The 18,558-nt window shown below is 36.8% G+C and overlaps 1 protein-coding gene across 1 annotated transcript in view; it reads left to right on the top strand.

The window, feature by feature from the left end:
* Positions 1-8,295: 8,295 nt before the first annotated feature.
* ALDH1A1 (aldehyde dehydrogenase 1 family, member A1) overlaps positions 8,296-18,558 on the top strand; it is a 34,584-nt gene continuing 24,321 nt past the window's right edge. Inside the window, exons 1-2 of the mRNA XM_009886403.1 lie at positions 8,296-8,454; positions 18,375-18,479. Coding sequence (XP_009884705.1) covers positions 8,365-8,454; positions 18,375-18,479 — 195 coding nt within the window. The 5' untranslated portion in view covers positions 8,296-8,364. The remainder of the gene's footprint in view (positions 8,455-18,374; positions 18,480-18,558) is intronic.

The following is an 18,558-nucleotide window of genomic DNA, read 5'->3' as shown; positions in this document are numbered from 1 at the left end:
ATCAAATTATTCATGATGTTCACTGATAAGAGCTTTTATCTGTGACCTGTGGCATAACATCTACCTCCTTACTCGTAATGAATTATTTCAGGAAACTTCATGCTATTTCATTACTTATTACTGGCTCTCATTTGACCTGTGTATTGAAAAAAAATAAACAAAAAATTAGTGTAATTTTTAACAGGAAAAGCAGGAATAAATTTGTTGATCTGACTCATGCAAAATGAACTTTATTTAATGTCACACTTTTTAGGTATAGAATAGAGACAAAAATAACAGTATCACAGAAAGACATTCTAAATATAAAAGTCACTCTGTTCTTCCAAGACTGCCATAACTGAAGCTATAGTCAATGAAATTGTACTTGTTTATTAACTAAGATGTTGTTGTGATAACACTGTTTTCATCAGTTCTCATTTTTACAGTCCATATATTCTTTCCAGTTTTCTCAGTGCAGTAGTGCAAAAGATAAATGTCTATTAACTTTCAGCAATATTTAGAAAAGCAATAGACCATTATTAATGTTTTAATTAACTAATATCCTGTTGACATGAAAAATAGTTTAGCCTGAGTGAAAAAAGCATACTTTTGCCAGTTGCTAATTGATGAATGGACTGCTTCTGTGACCTTTATTTTGCAAATATTTGATGTCACGATTGAATAATAAGGAGGAATTAGCACAGTCGGAAAAAATCTATTGATAAGTAAAATACAATTGCTTATGTTCTTTATTTTAGGGCAAATATAAACACAGATATTTATGAGTCACAGTCACATTTATTGGTGTGCTTTATTCCAGTTTTGTGAGAATTTGCTTCTTCTCCAGCAATGTAGACACATTTTTAAAGCATCAGGCTATAATAAGCTCTTTTTTATTTGTTTTTATTCGTTTGATTACCTTCTTCACAGAAACTATCATCTCTTTTACTTTTGTCTGGGTTTTTTGATGATAAATTCAAGAAAAGAGAAAAACAATTACAAGTCATTTCAATTTAAGGAAATAAAATGTATTATGTTACCAAATATTCTTGCAACTTTTAGGAAATGCTGTAATGCTGAAATAGCTAGTACTTAGTCTTCTAATTTCTGTTACAAAGAAATTTGCTTCCGGTGTTCGAAACAGGTTGTATAGTTAACTGTTTTTAAAAATGTTGCTAATAATTCCTGAAATACTACTCTCTCTGTCGTTGTCCTACAATATATCCAGTTCCTTTAACATTTCCTTTTATTTTTTCTTTGATGTAGTTTTTGTGATTGCATTTTGGTTGTTATTGCATATGCAAATTGCCCTATATACAAAGATAAATCTTCTGTCCCCAAAATCAATACACAGTACAAAACATGACACAGAAAATATAGACCACAAAGAGCAGATGTCCAGGTAGCAGAGAGATGGGTGTCCCAAAAATGTATTTATACTGATGTACATGCTTCTAATAAAGCATTTTGCTCTAGATAAACCCAGCCAGATTTTAAACAAATATTCCTGGGCTCCTAGTCAATCTTTTAAAGAGTAAAGACTCTTCAGCAGAGAGGATGTGTTTATCTTCTCCTGAGGGCCTGCTAACCACAGAAGGACATTGTTAAGCCTTATTTGCACTCCAGAAGCAATATAATAGTTCATAAATGATGGATAGGAAGCCCTCTCCTTGGGGTGGGTGGTGGGAGGAAAGTGAAAGCACTCTCACCTGGCAGTATGTATCTCCAGTAAGGTATTTGTACCAGAGGTAGGTGAGTAGACTTCTTTTATAGCCCCCAACAATAATTATCACCTATGGGATACTGTTCAGCTTACTGGGGTACTGAGCTACTTTAGAGACCTCCTTTGGAGGGAGAGGATTTGTGCTGTAAAATATCCTGTTTCTTACAACAGATTATGGAGAGTGGCTATACAATTAGCTCTGACATAGATAGCTGTGTGGCTGCGACACAAATTTGTTGAAGTACACCCCATTCCATTGGGCTAATCATGATATATCAGTCTCACTCTGTCAAAACCTGAGAGAGGGGAAACGTGGTTGCTTTTCTAAAGGTGGATTTTGACCCGTTTTCTTCAGCCAACTTGATTTGCAGAGTCACCGTCCACAGGATAACCTTGGTACCGTTGCACTCAAGGATTATGCGTTATTGCACTGCTGCCAACGCAACAGTGAGCAGGGATTGTAAACTTTCCACTCTGAGCCCTGAGCTTCCTTTCTAGGTGCTCTGTTTTCTTGTTCTCTTGTCATACTCTTTTGCCTCTTGTGAAAAGATTTATGCTTAAAAGGTAAATTTATCCTGAAATTTGTTGCGAAGGCCTGTGTTGAGCCCACAGTCGAGCAGAGAGTGTCTGATCTATGTACAAAATCAGAAGATATGATCTTCCTCCACTAGCAGGTGGGGCTCTGTGTGACTGAAAATAACATCCAGTTGCGGTTGCACAGGCTTCTGTGTAGGAGCAGAGGAAACGTTAATTTGTTCCTCCCTGCAGAAGGTGTCTTGGGAACAAAGTGTCATTATGGATTCAGCAGAGAATAGGCCTCATGATGGCATTCAGTGTCAGCCCAAGCACTGATATCAAGAAGTTATTCAATATCATTTGATATCAAGATTACAAAGTTAGTAGCACTAGTTTTTCTACTTCTTGCTGTGCCTCTGCCCTTGTTGCAGTGAACCGACTCAAGTTAAATCTGGCCATTACTGGAGCAAAGGTGTTTGCATGAATCAGTCAAACAGTAGTTAGTATTATGATGTGTGTTCAGACTTGTTTGTGGAGGCATTATGCAGAAATATAATCTAAGACATTTCTTCATACACTGTTGTCATCCATGTAACAAAAGGGAAAGATTTTTCACTAAGTGAGTTCAAATTTCAAACTTAAGTAAGTAGTTACGCATCTGTCAGCTGCGTCACTCCACAAGTTTATACCTTACAGAAATTTTACAATTACTGAAGAACAGCTAATTGTGCTCAGAGATACCTGTATTTATATAAAAGGGACACTTGGATTTCCAGAAATCCAGGATACTCAGTGTGCTGCAAAAGCCAAAGGAATTTGCTCAGAAGCCTAGAAAATCTTGCCATTTTGACTTCAGTGTTTCACAATTAGAGTTATCAGGGCTTGTACATCCCACCCACCTTTCGAGTCTCAGTTTAGATTGGCAAAGATGGCACAAATTTCACACCAGTTCTGCCTAGTTTCTGATGTGCCTGCCTTTCCACATAATGCTAAATAGTGACCGCTGTTTCTGTTCTACTGCCATTAATGGGATGTCATAAGAATGATTATGGAAGTGAATAAAGCATTTCAGAGTGAGAGTCCGGTGATTTCATGAATCTCAATGATTTCCACTTTTTAAACTTATTTTGGTGTTTTTGACACTTATATCTTCCACTCCTAACTTAATGCCAGTTTCTATCAGTACCAGCAAGCGATCTCTATGATTCACTGAATAATTCCCTTTCATAACTCCCTGTATAGTCTGAGTTTGGAAGAAGTGGTTCAGCTAATCAGGATTTTCAGTAACAGTGATATTGTCTCAATAGAGATTTTTTTGGTGATTTTTTTATGCTAAGGTTTTATAAAGTGTAAGCATGTACATAATCATTGAAGACTCTCTATAAATTTATCACAGATGATAAAATACAGCTGCGAAACTGCAGAGTGCAGCAGCCTATTCTGTTCATACCCTATGCCAGGGAACTTTTCACAACAGTGCCTTAAGTAACCATGGAAGATTATTCACCTTATGTGTTTTGAATTACAGCAATTGTAACTTTTTTGGAGGTTACTTAAGTTGTTATGCCACTTTTTAGAAGGCATGATTGTTATACAGTTCAAGGTGTAATTTTGATAGGTCATCAGATGCCAAAGATATGCGGTTTGGAACATTCCCAGAGCTGTAAAGGACAAAACTAAAAGTAGGGACCATCTACTGTCTGTTTACCTGAAATAAAATTATTGCACTATCCTACATTAGGGGTGGTCCAAGCTAAATATATGCAGTGTTATCTGATCTATGTAGCTTTGAGCATGTCTACTACAAGGTAATAGTTAGATTTCTTTAATGATCAAGTATATGTATTTTGAAGGGCAAAGCCTGCTTTCCGTAGAAATCTATGGACCAGAATTTCTTACTGCTGTGATTACAATCTCAGCATTACACAAAGAATAAATCACCTGTCCCCTATTGCTGGAGAATGGAGACACCCAGACTGTGGGAACTGGGAAGATAGTTTGGCAGTCATTCAAAAAAAAAGAAAAAGAAAAAAAGAAAACATAAAAGACTGCTTTAAAAAAAGACAAGCTTCTGCCTACCTCTGGGGAAAAAAACCCAACAGTTTCTGGCCTTTAGAAAAGTCAAAGTAATTTCTGGACAAGAGATAATTCTATTCTCAGAATAATCTTCTTCTACAATATAAATATATCATTATTAAATGCTGGAAGGAGAATTTTTATAACAAATATACAGCTTTCAGACCGTATTAGCACAGCGCACACTAACATAAAAATACCATGTAGAATCATAACCTTTCTGGTCAAGTAATTTCCTTTGACATAGGCATCAAGTGCCATTTGAGCTGCACAAGGGTTTTGAAGGCACTGATATGACTTTGGCAAGGTGACATAAGATCTACAAGACTGTCCTGGACTGACATCTCAGGGCAGCTAGGAAAGGCCGGGGCATTTCAGACGGTGCTAGTATTGTGTTTCGTGAAGTGAATCCAGTCAGAGGTTACCTCTGACAGATTCTTGTGACACACTGATTTCATTAGTTGGATTGCCAGCTAGCCCAACTAAAAGCTCTGCTTGTGTCTGTGTGCTTTTGGCTACTAAATCGTATCTCATGTAATGAATATAGGGCTGCAAAACATCTCGAGAATACGGGCCAGATAGTTTGCCCACCTAGACTACAGTGAACCCAAACAAACAGTAACTGCTAACAACGTTGGCCATATCCCATGGTCTGATCACATCTGAGAAGAAAGGTTACTACATCTGAGGAGAAAGGTTACTGCTACTCTGGAATGCTGTGTTTGGTTAGTTATTAATTTTTTTTAATCTTTGTGAAGAAACACATGGACAAATGATTTACAGTTTCTCCCAGCATAAAACTTTCATTTGTCTGACAGACATGGACGCATCAGACCTAAAGTTTATGCAGCCCTTGATCTTGTGTCTTAGCACCTCCAATGTCATGCAGCAAGGCATCTCATAGCTTAATTACCACTTGCATGGTGAACCACTACCTTTCATTCGTTCCTCTTTGATATTGTATTGAATAGGGGAACTCAGTAACTTTAAACTGGGTGAAATGTTATGCATTTAAGTGTCAGAAGCACTATCACATAATCACATAAAATATCCCATAGTTCTCTGAGGTATGGAGTAGGTAAGGTGTATTCCTTAGCAGTAAAAAGACAATAAGAAGTAACAATCAGGTCACTGACCAAAAGAAAGGAAAAAAATAGATAGAATCTAATATTTTCTAAGAAAACTTTAACAACAAAATTATGTAAACTTCTACATACAATATCTGTAATATCCAAGTGGTGTGAAATCCACTATCTGAAAGAACAGTACAGTCCATCAAAGTTATAGTGCTTGAAGTATACATCTTTATTTAGGTGAAATGTGTAAGAGTAGTGAGGCAGGGTGGGGAAAAAAGTCACAGAATGAAAATCTCAAGAAGCTGTAATAAACAGGAACATGGGATGCAAGGAAGAGAAAATCATTTCTACACTAGGCTAAAAGGAATCCTACGCTGCAAGTGAATAGGAAAGTTATTGGATGGGAGACGATTGGGATGGTCGTGAACAGCTAGTCTAAGCAATAGCTAGAATTTCCTAGAAAAAGGGTGGGGAGTCAGGTATATGAGAATACAGAGAAGTTAAAGGAATTATTGACATTAATGGTAATGCTTGGAGCAATTCTCAGCAGATAAGGCCCAACTATAGGATAAGCAAATCGTTCAAGATAGCAAGTAATCTTTTTTAAGACATGAGACTTTTTTAACAATACAGAAGGTTTAGAGAGAAAAGAAAGGACTCACAGGAAGCATGGTAGTGAAGGTGATTCATGCAATCCAAGAGTGAAAGAGGGAAACAGACAAGAAAAAAAAGGGTGAAGTATGTGTTAAATGAATGAATGGCATGGAAAATAAAACAATGATTACCAGAATGTTTGAAAAAGTTGAAACTTTTCGCCCAGGGTAGTATCTCTCAAGCCTGTCTAAGCTGATTTCAAGCTGTCCTTATAGATGTAGGATGAGGATAAATGCTATCATTCTCCAAAGAAGTTATCATAATTTACTTCTGGCTAAATCATTTTTTAAAAATCAGGAATGCAATGGTACCTAAATAAGAGAATGTATTTAGAACACTCCTGCTTGGGAGAAAGATTTTTTGTTTTGCTGAAAACCTGACAATTCCACTAATCTCTGTCTTACAACTCCAATTAAATTCTGTTTAGGTTAGGCAAATTTGAGCAATTAGTAGGCAAATTAACTAGAGACAAACTTTTTGTGGGTTAATTGGTAGATGAGTGGCAGGAAGGTTATTAGAATAGACTTCAGGGTCTAAACCGGAACATTACATGTAAATTAAAAAAAAAAAAAAAGAAAAGAAAACTACACAATTTTTCTACATGAAGATAGCACTGAAAAGCTATATTCCAAATAAAAGTGAACAAGTCGTATTTAGTCATTGCCTTTTTTAGTGAGAGTCAAAGACATTCTCTAAGGCAGGCAAACATTGTAACCCAAAATATTAAGGTCTGAAAGCGCTGTTCACAAAACTTTCAAATACATCGTTCTACATTAGGATGTCTTGAGCCAGCCAACTGAGGCAGAAGAGCTGAAGGATGCATGCAAAAGAAAGTAACTGAGCTGGTAACCTTGGATATCAGTGGTGTTATAGCAATGGGAATGCGCACCCTTCATTCATATGACACAGAGAATGGCTGAAACATGTTCAAATCCACACAGCTCTTCACATCTCAATGAGATGACTGTTGTGAGAAGAGAATTCTTTCTTATCTAGAAATTACTTGGACTTTTCTAAACGCCAGAAAGTCTTGCTCCATATGTACGAACACAAAAATCATCAATGGTAATTATGGCATGCTTTTTAATTCAGAAAGTATGTTACATACAACTAACGCATCGTAAGATTAATCTCATGATGTGTCCTGTATCATCCATCAGTTAAAAGCAACAAAGCCTCCATTGCTAGATGGTTTAAATGATGCCTGATACATGAATTTACTGAGTTCAGTGAGTTTTTCAAGCATCTGTATAGTCTCAATGAAAGCAATAAGATCATTTCTCTTTATTTCTATTGCACAAATTAATTGTGCATACATCAGAAGCTTAGCATATGAAAACATATGCTAATTCAGTCCCAGTTTGTTCTGTGATACCATTCATCAGACAAAGTAGCACTTAATGAAGAAAGGAGTTTCTTCTGCTTTATAAAATGATATGCCAGTACCAGAGATACGTTTCTCATTGAATAATCAGAACTGGACATATATGCACCAGTGGGTTCCTCCCTGGGTAGAAAAGTCCTCTCTATTAAATAATTTGTTTTGAAAGGCACAAACTCAGATTTTCCAGATTTTACAGAGTATACTGTAGTAAAAATTTTGTTCTTAAAATTGTGGTGCTATCTGGAAAAAAACAAGTTTTTGCTTGGTTCTACCCACAGAGTATTTTTTCTGGATTGATCAATTTTGTCCTACTTTCACATTTCTTGAAAAACTTGTGAAGGATTTGTATCACCATAGTCATCCCTTATCTCTGTGATCTACAAAGCAGGTATTAATTACAGGAATTATAATGTACTCTGAACATATTAAAGCATAACCTAAGGTGGCTTGCATTTTAGTGAACACTTTCAGTTCTGGGAGTTATTCTCGCCAACTCTCCAATGAGAAGGGCTTAGTTTGTTTCCAGAGCTAACAAATCTGTCTTTACCTTCAGATCTGCCTTCAAATACGTGAAGAACTTCACTTAAAATCTGGGAACCTGCCTGCTGAGAGAAAGCAATTTTACAGGTAAGACAAGGAGGCCTTAAAGTGTGTTCCCCAGTAAGAAATTCATAACATCTGGCTAAGCAGATTGTTTCAGCAGTATTTTCTTCATTGAGGTCTCAGTTCGGTGAAAGGGCTGTTGCTTTTGGTCTTAAAAATAAGTAGTGTCATTTTCTCTTTGCAATGAATTCTTTCATCCAATCATATTCCTGTATGCAAATATACCATAGCTGGTACAGATAAAAAAGCACAAATAAAGCTAAGAGCTCAGTCAGGACAAAAATCACTGCACTTCCCTTGTACCTCATTTCACCTGTGTTTTAGGAACGTCCTCAAACTCCTCAACTGAAAATATGAAGAAGCAAGGTTCAGACAGAAATCCTGCTCCAGTTTTGCCAGCACTGCCAGAACCACTCAAAGATCTGAAAATTAAGTACACCAAGGTTAGTAGTGTTTGTGTTTCTTAATTTTTCTTATGCATTCAGCTCAGGCAGTAATATGTGCTCATTTTAATCTTATATGAACCATGGAGGCAACTGTAAATCACTGCTTAAAATGTTTATGCCAACCTGTTTCTGATATTATACACATTAGCAATTAATGTTCAGTGATTCTTTTAACCTAAGTATTTCAGGAAGCGTGCAAGTGTGATAAAATAATTTCATACTTCACTTTGGGTGGGTGTTGTTTTTCTCCTGAAACTAACTTTCTGCAGTGATAAGTTTCTCAAAGAAGGAAAAGTTTCTATTATTATACTATTTTTCAGAACAGCAAGAACATTAAAAAGTCAGTATACTGCATTGTATTACAGTCAGATTTAAATAATTATACCAAATAAACTTATGTAGAAAGGGATGTGTGAAAATGAAACTAAAATAAAATTCATTCCACTCACATGTTTTTCTTAGTGATAATGAATCCATTTTTCAGCTTGAATAAGTAACTATCAATAAAACAGATAAAGTCTGCCATTACTAATTATTTAATATTACCATAAACTTTTTCTAATAGCAAATTCTTTCCATATGCAGTTAGAAATACACAGATAAAGAAGGTCTGAATCCAGACTTGTGTTCCCAGATTGAAAAGACCCTTTGCCTGTTTTATATCATAGTACGCAGATATCTGCAAGAACTTTGAACAAATTGTTGGCAGAAAATATTGAAACTCTGCCCTCTGAAGCATTGAGGTAGAACAATTGATCAGAAAGGACCCTTTCTTTTTGGAGATTCCTCAGTTACTGTTCCGTTTTTTTCTCATTACCATCACAATGGAAATAAATTTTATTTTCTAAAAATCTTTTTCCAAAAGCAAGGTGTTCAGTGATTAACTGGATTAGTCCTTTTGAATTTCATTCTATCCTACTTTTTTCATGGAAAAAACCTAACCAGATTTCAATGCATATCTTTCTTGAATAAATCACACAGGACCTTACTTTGTAAATATTTAACCGGCTGCGAAAGATATGTTCTCCCATGTGATAGCTCTCTATGCTCTTCCTGTCTCCAAAAAAAAAAGAAAAGAAGCTTAATTCACAGAAGATACTTTAGTACTTATGTCACAGTGGTGTTCCAGAAACTACAGTTTCATTTGTTTGATTTTTTATTTTTCCAAAGAAAAACAACAAATATGAGTGAAATGTCAGCTCAGAAGTCTGATGTAACTGAATATGCAAGACAAATCCCTGTAAACATTTCTATCCTTCTAGTATATTTAGTTAGCAAAAACCTGTTCCGTTAATACAAAAAGCAACCACAAGACAGCCAGCATGGCTGAAATGTCTGTAGTGTGCAATTAAGGAGATTGTCACATAACAAATGCGTGTTTCTTTTGCCTTGGCAATAGATACCACTTCCTTAAAAACTGCATACAGTGTGTAACTGTGCAGAAGTGCAATGCACTTGTTTGCAAAAGTGTGTACCTGCAAGTCATCAAAACCAACACACCTTGGCAGAGGCTTGATTTTTGCAATGCTTTCCTCCTCTTCAAATATTGCACAGGACTGTCTGAAAGCCACAACAGTGTACTGAGGGACAGGAAGGTGGGATAACAGAAATGTCATCCCATGCTAAACAGCCATCCCACAATTTAATAAAGCCTTTCCACTCTCGTCTTCTTACCCATCCTGTACCTCTCCTGCCCTGTACAAGTTAGAATGTAGGGTGTGAGATTGTTTTGACTAGTTATGTTGCAGGGATCAAGATGAGGGAAACATTAATTACTGCTGATGTATTTACCTTTCTGTCTGAAGTACCTTGGACATCGGCAGATCCCTCAGCTCTGGAAACTCAATTTTCTCTTCCTATACCCCGACATAATATGAAGAGCCATCACACAAGGATCTGAAGAAATGTCTGCAGATGTTCGAAGGACTTTTTTCTTTACTTAACACTCTCTCTATTTTATTTTCTATGAGAGGGATCGTTTTGTGACTTTTACAGAGTTCATTTAACTAAATATTTCCATATGTCCATAGATCTACAGGTTGGTATAGTTACATTTCAGGTTATACCTTTCACATATAGCATGAAACTATGCACTCTTTAGGGAATCTGAATTTCAAGAATTAATTTGAATGCATTTTAAACAGCAAAATTGGCTTGGATCTTGAATGTTGAACCACAAAGTGATCCTGAATAGGTTTCATGTCTGAATCTCCTTTAAAGATATTTCAATGAACTGAATAAGCGTTGGTAACTGGCTAAAAATGTACTGGTAAATATTTTACTTAGTCAACACTGAGGAATTAGACAATGATTGTTTAACAAATGATTTCTGTCATGATGCTTTCGCACACACTAATCCCTGTAGTGTTCCTTTAATCAGAGAAACTCAGATTAGTTAATTATTAGGTTGTCAAATTACATGACGGAGAGAAGAAGGCAGCACATTCTCTCAGTAAGCTACCTGTGGAATATCAGAAAGTATGGAAGGATAAGCCGCTCTGAGTAAAGAAAAATTGTAGCTGTGTATCACATATGTTGCAATCACTTGCTTAACAAATAAAGAGGACCACATGTTTTTTTTTTAAGATCAGCTGACTTTCTAGATATAAAGCCACTAACTGAAAAATAAAAAAGTTTAAATAAATAATAAATAGAAAGAGTATGTTCGCTGATTATTAGTTCATTGCAGTAGTAAAATGTAATTCCTGCATTAATAATCACATACAATTCTGAGGGGAAAAATAATAGTTACAGGAAATATTAGCCAAATGTCAGCTTCTTGTACAGAAAAACCTGGGAAAAAAAGAGACTTCACGGCAAGTATTCTATATTGATATAATTTTTAAAGCTCACAAGTTCAGTCTTTAGTAGTTCCTTAAATAATTTAACATATTTTAACTGTATTGCTTGAAGAATACACTGAGACTTCATGACATATTTTGGGACCAGTAAATCAGAACTTACAGCAATTGAAATGAGCCTCCTCTTGGGCCACAAACGTCTTTCAGGTTTAGGTGTAACTGTAAGACTTACTGCCATCATCAAACCCAAGAATATCTGAATGACTCTTATAATTTATACAAGCGGGTGTCAATAGGGGCCAACAATTTTTCAGCATGGTGCGTCACCTCACCTGAGGGATGCTGAATCACCTCCAGCAATCAGTAGCCCAGACACAGCCTCAGTGGCCCTTCACTGTTCCTGGCCTCTAAAAAAAAATGGCGGTTCCGTCATTCCATGGTTTACTGTCTGCACTTGAGAGCAGTCAGCTGAGCGGCTGTTGAAATTTAGTGATTGCTTTTATTTCTGTGAAACAGGCAGCTCAGCTCATTTGAAGAGCATTGTCAAGAAAAGCTTTATCATAGCAAGAGTTGGAGGCTATCTGGGGGAAGATTTATGGTGGGAAGAGCTTGTGCTTTTTCTTGTACCATAAGTTTGGAAGAGTTTCTTGTATCTAAAGAGAAGAAATCTTTGACATTTCATTCCATAATATTCCATATTATACAGCTACCGTTAATAGCTAAGTTTGAGATAGCCCACATTTTAGATGGTTCTATTACTTTTCTTGGCTACATCTCTATAGTATGGATTACAGTTTATAACAATAACACTGAATTACATTAAAATTCTTCCCTGACTAAAAATAAGTTTGTAAACAGATGCTGAGTATAGGAACTTTGCAACATCAGAAATTAAGTATTTTCTTCTCTAAACTGCACTTTTAAGTCACTTCAACAGAAGCACTGAGGCCTGAAACCCTGTACTTTGCCCCTTTTGTACCCACAAAAAAGGGGAAACTTATTCTAAGGAAGGTGCAGCAAGAAGTTACATTTCACAAGATGATGGCACCAAATGTAGAGGGCCTAAAATCTATTTCAGCAGAACTATGGTGTAGTCCATCTGAGACAAAGCTGTCCAGACTCAAATACTTTCTTTCCTTACGCTCCACAGATACAAATATGGCACTTCCTATCTAGCAGATACTTCAAAAAAATGAACTCACAGTCCTTTCAAAACACCCAAAGACCTAAGGGAAAAAAACACTGGGATGAAAAAAGAAAGTCAAAGAGCAGGTCTTGTCTCCCTCTTCTCTGCTCAAGTCATTTGAGTGACCAAATCAACTGTCTAAATGATGACAGAAATACTGTAGTCTTGCAGGTAACTTCAGCCCCAAATGGTGAACGGTATCAGATTATCTGAACTGAAATCAATCGTTTCAGAGAATCAAGATTTTATTGCACTCTGACACTGGGAAATAAAGACAATAAGAGGCTTTTTGACTGCAATAGCCTGTTACCTGGGCTCTATTTTAAGTACTAAGCTTTAGTAGTGTGCAGTCTCATCTACAAGAAATGTGTATTCCTAGGTCTGGTGCAAAGTCTGAAAGTCATTAATTCTTTGGGTTGTTGAAATAAAAACCATCTTCCCTCCTAAATACACCAGTGAAATAACAGTTACAAAATGCCTGCAACAACTTTTCTAAATCCTTACAAAATAGATTTGCAACCCTAAACCTCATGGACCATAGTCAGTCATCGCAGGCAACCCTCTGCACAGCACATGCCACAGAAGCGTAGGTCTTTCACGTTTATGTCTGACAAACCAGCACAAAAAAACCCAAAACGTAGCTGCAGTGACATTCTGCCTGACAGACAAACCACTGCAATCACTGCAAATCACTGCAAGATGATCCCAATTTTTTTTTTTTTAAGCAGGACAGGGCAGTTGCCAGAGGCTGCTGTTGGCTGGTACTAGAACGTTGCCTGAATTTAGAGGTCCATATCATGTTTGCTTGCAGCATATACTCCACAGTAGTAAATGAGCATGGCTGTGTGCACATTTATGAGTGCAGCTGCCCGCAATGTAGGTTAACACAGCTTACATGGAGAGTTTTGACTTTTTCCTTCTCTTCCCTGTCTTTCATACCTGCATATGCAAGACTGCTGTCTAGCTTATGGAAGACATCTGCATAGTTTGATTTATACAGCTCTGATACAATGTTGTGTATATATTTAATATAATGAAGTTATGCTTTAAATGGGAATGGTATTAGAAACATTAATAAGAATGATATTCTAAACTAATATTATGGGTGATACTGGTTGGTGCAATAAATGTAGTATTTAAACAAATACTTTAAAAGCTTCCAAAAATGGTATGTTTTGCTATTATTTCTTTCACAGACAGATATGAATTTGGCATACTGTAACATCATAGCAGTGTTATGTTAATATTTACCTTTTACTTTGTCTCTTTTCTTGGCAATGTATCTAGTTACTAAAGATGGCTTTTTTCATATTAACCATTTAACTGCTGTCTTTGCCCATTCATAACAGTCAGAATTTTGTGTGGACAATCCTATAATCAAATTTATCACATATCTGAAATTTCTAGGGGCTTGCGTATTTATTTCCCTGACAGCTTTTGTTAAATCAGGAGTTTGCTGGTCAATCCTGATGGTCCACATATTAACAAGCTAAAATATACAGGAATATTCTTACTGTATTTTTTATTGATATTTTTATTGATTTTGTCAGTCATTACCAAACTATTCATTATTAACAGCCATCCAGACAGTCATTGTAAACAATTTCAATAACATGCAAAAAATCTATTCCCTGAAAGCTGTCATGTTTCCATAACATGTGCGGTCGTAGGGTTTAAATCCCAGGTCTGTGGGACAAAAAGCATTTATCCTGCGGTTTTCATGTCTTTGTCCTGCCCTGACTCAACCATCATTTGCTTTGATTTGCCTGCCCCAAAGTATTTTCTGGTTTTCTGTTTAAATGTTCCTATTACTCTGGGCAGTGACAGAGTAGCTCCTTTATCCTAATGGAGAGGAAACAGGGAATCACATCTTTTCTGCTAGTTCGTCTCAAAGCTGAGCTTTGAGGTAGGGCAAGATGCCACAAGCCTAAAGACAGGCACAGTTTGAGCACAAAATACCTGGTACAGTCAGTCAGAGCCTGCCGTGGTCTCGATGATGAACATGATCAAGATCTCACACGTGTGTCCGCAACGCAGTGGCACTGGGAGAGAAAGACAGCGAGAAGGGAGGACCAGCCCATCAGCAGCAAGAAGGTGGGCTCATGCACTGAGAGGACGGCTTAGGGTGGTGATCCTGTTCCCACACTGACCCAAACCCAGAGACCACAGAGATGGTTAGACAGATGATGACAGGTAATGTTAAGATTGGACTTTATATGATGTCACGTCCACTTTAAGGAACAACCTACACAACACTTGGTAGGAACATAGCCTCCTCTTTTTAACATCTGTGCCATGTATCAGATCTTTCTATCGAGGTTTTCCTTCCTGTTTCAAGGCTAACCTACAGAGTCAGAAATAAAAAGTTAACTCACTTTGACAATTTCACCAGAAGTGGCTCAGAGATGGAAGGCTCCAGGGTAGCATAGATCTTGTGCACCTACAGCTAAGACCCAGGTTCTATTTTGCATTTGTGAACGGAGATAACCTCAGATTTCACCCAGAGGTCCTTCACTCTGCCTTCACTCTGCCTGTCCTCTAAAAGTTCACAGCTGTGTAATATCCCATAGTTTCTCAGTAATTACAACTAAAGTAGAGCATATCTTTAGAAGATTGTTTTGTTCCCTGTCACTTAGCAATTGCTGAATCAGTTCATTTTGTATCATCTTTAATTTGACAGAAGAGAGTTCAGAAATACTATAGTTATTTTAATAATCCTATAAAGCATATCTTTTAAAAAACAACATTTACCATTTTACAATTGCAGTGGCTTATTTCCTGGTTGGTTTCTTTGTTTGTTTTATTGGAAAATCAGACTAATTTCTACAGATTTAATGAACAGACTTATTAATATTCAGTAACCAAAAACCTAGAGAGACGCAGGACTGCTCACTCCTGAAACCCTCTTTGGACATAGTTTTAAGGGACATATTGCACAACTGAAATTAAGACACCAGATCCTGAAAGAGAAGGAAAGTGCCATACCAAACAGACAACAAAATTAACAGTAAAAGCAAAACAGAAGTGGTGGGAATTTTGTGTTGTCTTTGGAGAAAGTATTCTTGTATGACACCAATGTCTAGACTTTATAAGGATTTCAAACATTTAATTATTCCTTCAGCTGTAACAGTACCTTTGCCAATTACTTATTCCCATACAAAAGGGCCTAGGTTTGAATTTCTGGGGTTATTATTCCACAAAAGGTTACAGATCATAAAAGTTCAATATGGGAAACAACTATGCCCACCTTGCTTTGTTTTGGTCTTGTTTTAAGTGTGCCAGCAATGTTGCAATCAAGAGCTGATGGCATTGGTTTCAGCCATGCAAAGTAAATTCAGTACACAATGTGCTTTCAACCAGCATAAAAGCTTAATCTTTGGGTAAGGATACAGTTCCTAATATTTATTAAATGAACTTTGGATACCAATTGCATTGCTGCTAGGTAAGCTGTTATATTTAACTTTAGTGTAGGCCAGCTGCTGTGCAATTGTTATTCTTTTGTGATTCTTAATAGCTAGCTATATGTTTGGCACTTTAGGAAAAGCTTGAAATATTAAATATTAAATAAAAAGACAGTATATTCTAGCAAGAGTGAGGAAAGGACAATGTTAGCTTATTTTCTTGGTTTTGATGTTAGACTTTTTCCAGTCCTTGTCAGGTAAAAGTCAGGAGAAAACAGTTAAAAAAGCAATGCATGCTGGCCTGGTTTTCCTGGTATATGGATAGTCCACATGAAGGCAACAGATTAGTAAAAAGGCTTAGACAGTGTCTGGGAGAATGGAAAATCAAGAGTGGTGGTGCTGAGGGAAATCAGTGTAGAGACATAACAGAGATACTCAGAGCTGGAATCAAGTACGAAAAACTATCAAAATCATATAAGTAATATTAATTTGCTGTAATATCCTTTTCAGTTCAAACAATAATAGCCAGACATTGGCAGTAATAGTCAGCATAACAGGAATATGTTTACATTTTATGCCTACAGGCTGAATGGGAGGAAGGGAAGCATCACCAATGCCAGGGTGACAAAAGATTTGATAGCTGTGACCATTAGATTGGAAGTAATCAGGGTATTGATAGAAATTATTGAATAAGTAATGAATAACATCAAATGGTTAGGATCACCTTAAACAGAAGATAGTCGTACTGATTATAAAATAATGACAGCTAAAATGGTTACCCAAGGATCAACTCGTTAAAGCCTGCAGTCATGCAAGGCAAGTAGCTTCACCCTTCAAAAGCAAGAATTGCAGCACGTGCTGAAGAACAAAACCAGAGAGGTTTGAATTCCTGGTGTTTTGCAGAGAAACTTTCAGATAGTGAGGGGAGACAAAGGAGCCCCCCCATCAGCTGTAATCCTGGCAAGCTGTGAGGGCATATATACTGTCATCACCCATGTTTGCTGTATGTTTGTATGACTATATTCACTTGTTGAGTGCAGGATTATGGTAATATGGTGCAACCCCACTGCTGGCACCCATAGTATAACCCCTGGGAAATAACAGCATTGTGATATGAAAACGTCCAGATTGCGACTACTCAAATAGTCTTTCCAAAGGGAGAGTAGGAAATAGCTTCGAAAACTGTCATCGGAAGTGCCACTGTTCCCCACACAGTTTCATCTGGGAGCTATTGGGTTGTATAGGGTTATATGTGTAGCTGAGGACCACAGTCACCTTCTGCCCATAAGCCACCCTTGAAATTCCCCTCATTGTCAGTTTTTGGTTTTTTTTTAATTTGGCCAGTGTAAACATTTTCCATGTGCTGATTCAATCTGGAAGGCTAGTCCCCATTTCCTTGTAAGATTAGGACAGGCAGAAAGACAGCAATTAAAGAAATAATTGTTTGTGGTTTCATCAACAAAGTAATCCAACTCGTTTTCAAGGCAACAATTATATATGACAGAGGGCTTTTATCCCAGTATGTGCTGCTAAGTATGTTTTTAAGAGAGTGTCTCTGTGAAATCCAGAAACGACAAACAGCGAGGACATTCTAGACTTTCTCTAAGCTTGCTAACAGTGCAATTCTGGTGAATACATCAGCCATTTCCAGTAGATTTGTGATTCCTGTCTTTATTTAATGGAATAAATTCTGGGTTTGTACTGCAGAAGATTAAGAGCATTATGTTTCTGCTTTTAAATCTTGATTAGGTTCACATTCAATAAAGCACCAATCCACAAAGCCAAAGGATTTTGGTGAGAAATAAAAGAGCCTCTCCCTAATGTCTAATTATTTTTCTCCTGTAACATGAAAATACAGAAGTATACTTGCCTCTTTTTACTGAGCTTAAGTGGTTATTTCTTTGTTTCATTCAATTGACTGTGCTGTGTTTTTTTCAGTCTTTAATTTCAGAAAAAACTACTATTAGTTATTTCTTATTGCGATTTTCTTTTTCTTTTTCTTTTGGCAGGAAGTAAGGAGAAATCAAAGCAAAGCTGAATAAAATAGTGTTCTCCAAGATACTAAATGTACCACATATACTAAATCCAAGCATTGTGTTTATGTCTGTTGGAGCACGTAACAGAAAGGTCCTCGATCCTTACCAACCCTGTGAGCATAGGAAACCCACATAGTTTTAGATAGGTCAATTTGGGATGTACCTCCCTTGTACATCACAGTCTTCAGTTTGAGAGAGGAAGGACCCCTTTGTAACAGCATCTTTTCATGATATGAAACAAAGTGAAAATATCATGGAGAGACGGTTTGCCTCTCCAAAGGTAGTTAATTTTAAAAAGTTGTTCCTGGTTAAGTGTGTGTGTGATTACTCATCTCTTCAGAATAATGTAGAAACCACTCTTCCATTTTTAATTCAGGTACTTATCAGCCAGACAGCTCTTAGCTATGAAAGATAGATTTATTCATTCAAACAGATAACAGACAATAACTGTAGATATGTTACTAATATTGTTGCACTATTTCTTCCTCTGCAGATATTTATAAACAATGAGTGGCACGATGCAGTCAGTGGTAAAAAATTTGAAGTCTTTAACCCTGCAAATGAAGAGAAAATCTGTGAGGTTGAAGAAGGCGACAAGGTAGGGCTTTCTTTCTTGCTCTTAACCCTAGCTTTAAATTTAATTCTGTGTCTTGAAAGCAGGAAGCAAACGTTCACCA

Source organism: Charadrius vociferus, unplaced genomic scaffold (genome assembly GCF_000708025.1).
Source record: "Charadrius vociferus isolate BGI_N301 unplaced genomic scaffold, ASM70802v2 scaffold505, whole genome shotgun sequence".
Classification (NCBI taxonomy): Eukaryota; Metazoa; Chordata; class Aves; order Charadriiformes; family Charadriidae; genus Charadrius; species Charadrius vociferus.
Note: the sequence above shows the minus strand (reverse complement) of the source record. Positions and strands in the feature narration are given on the sequence as shown.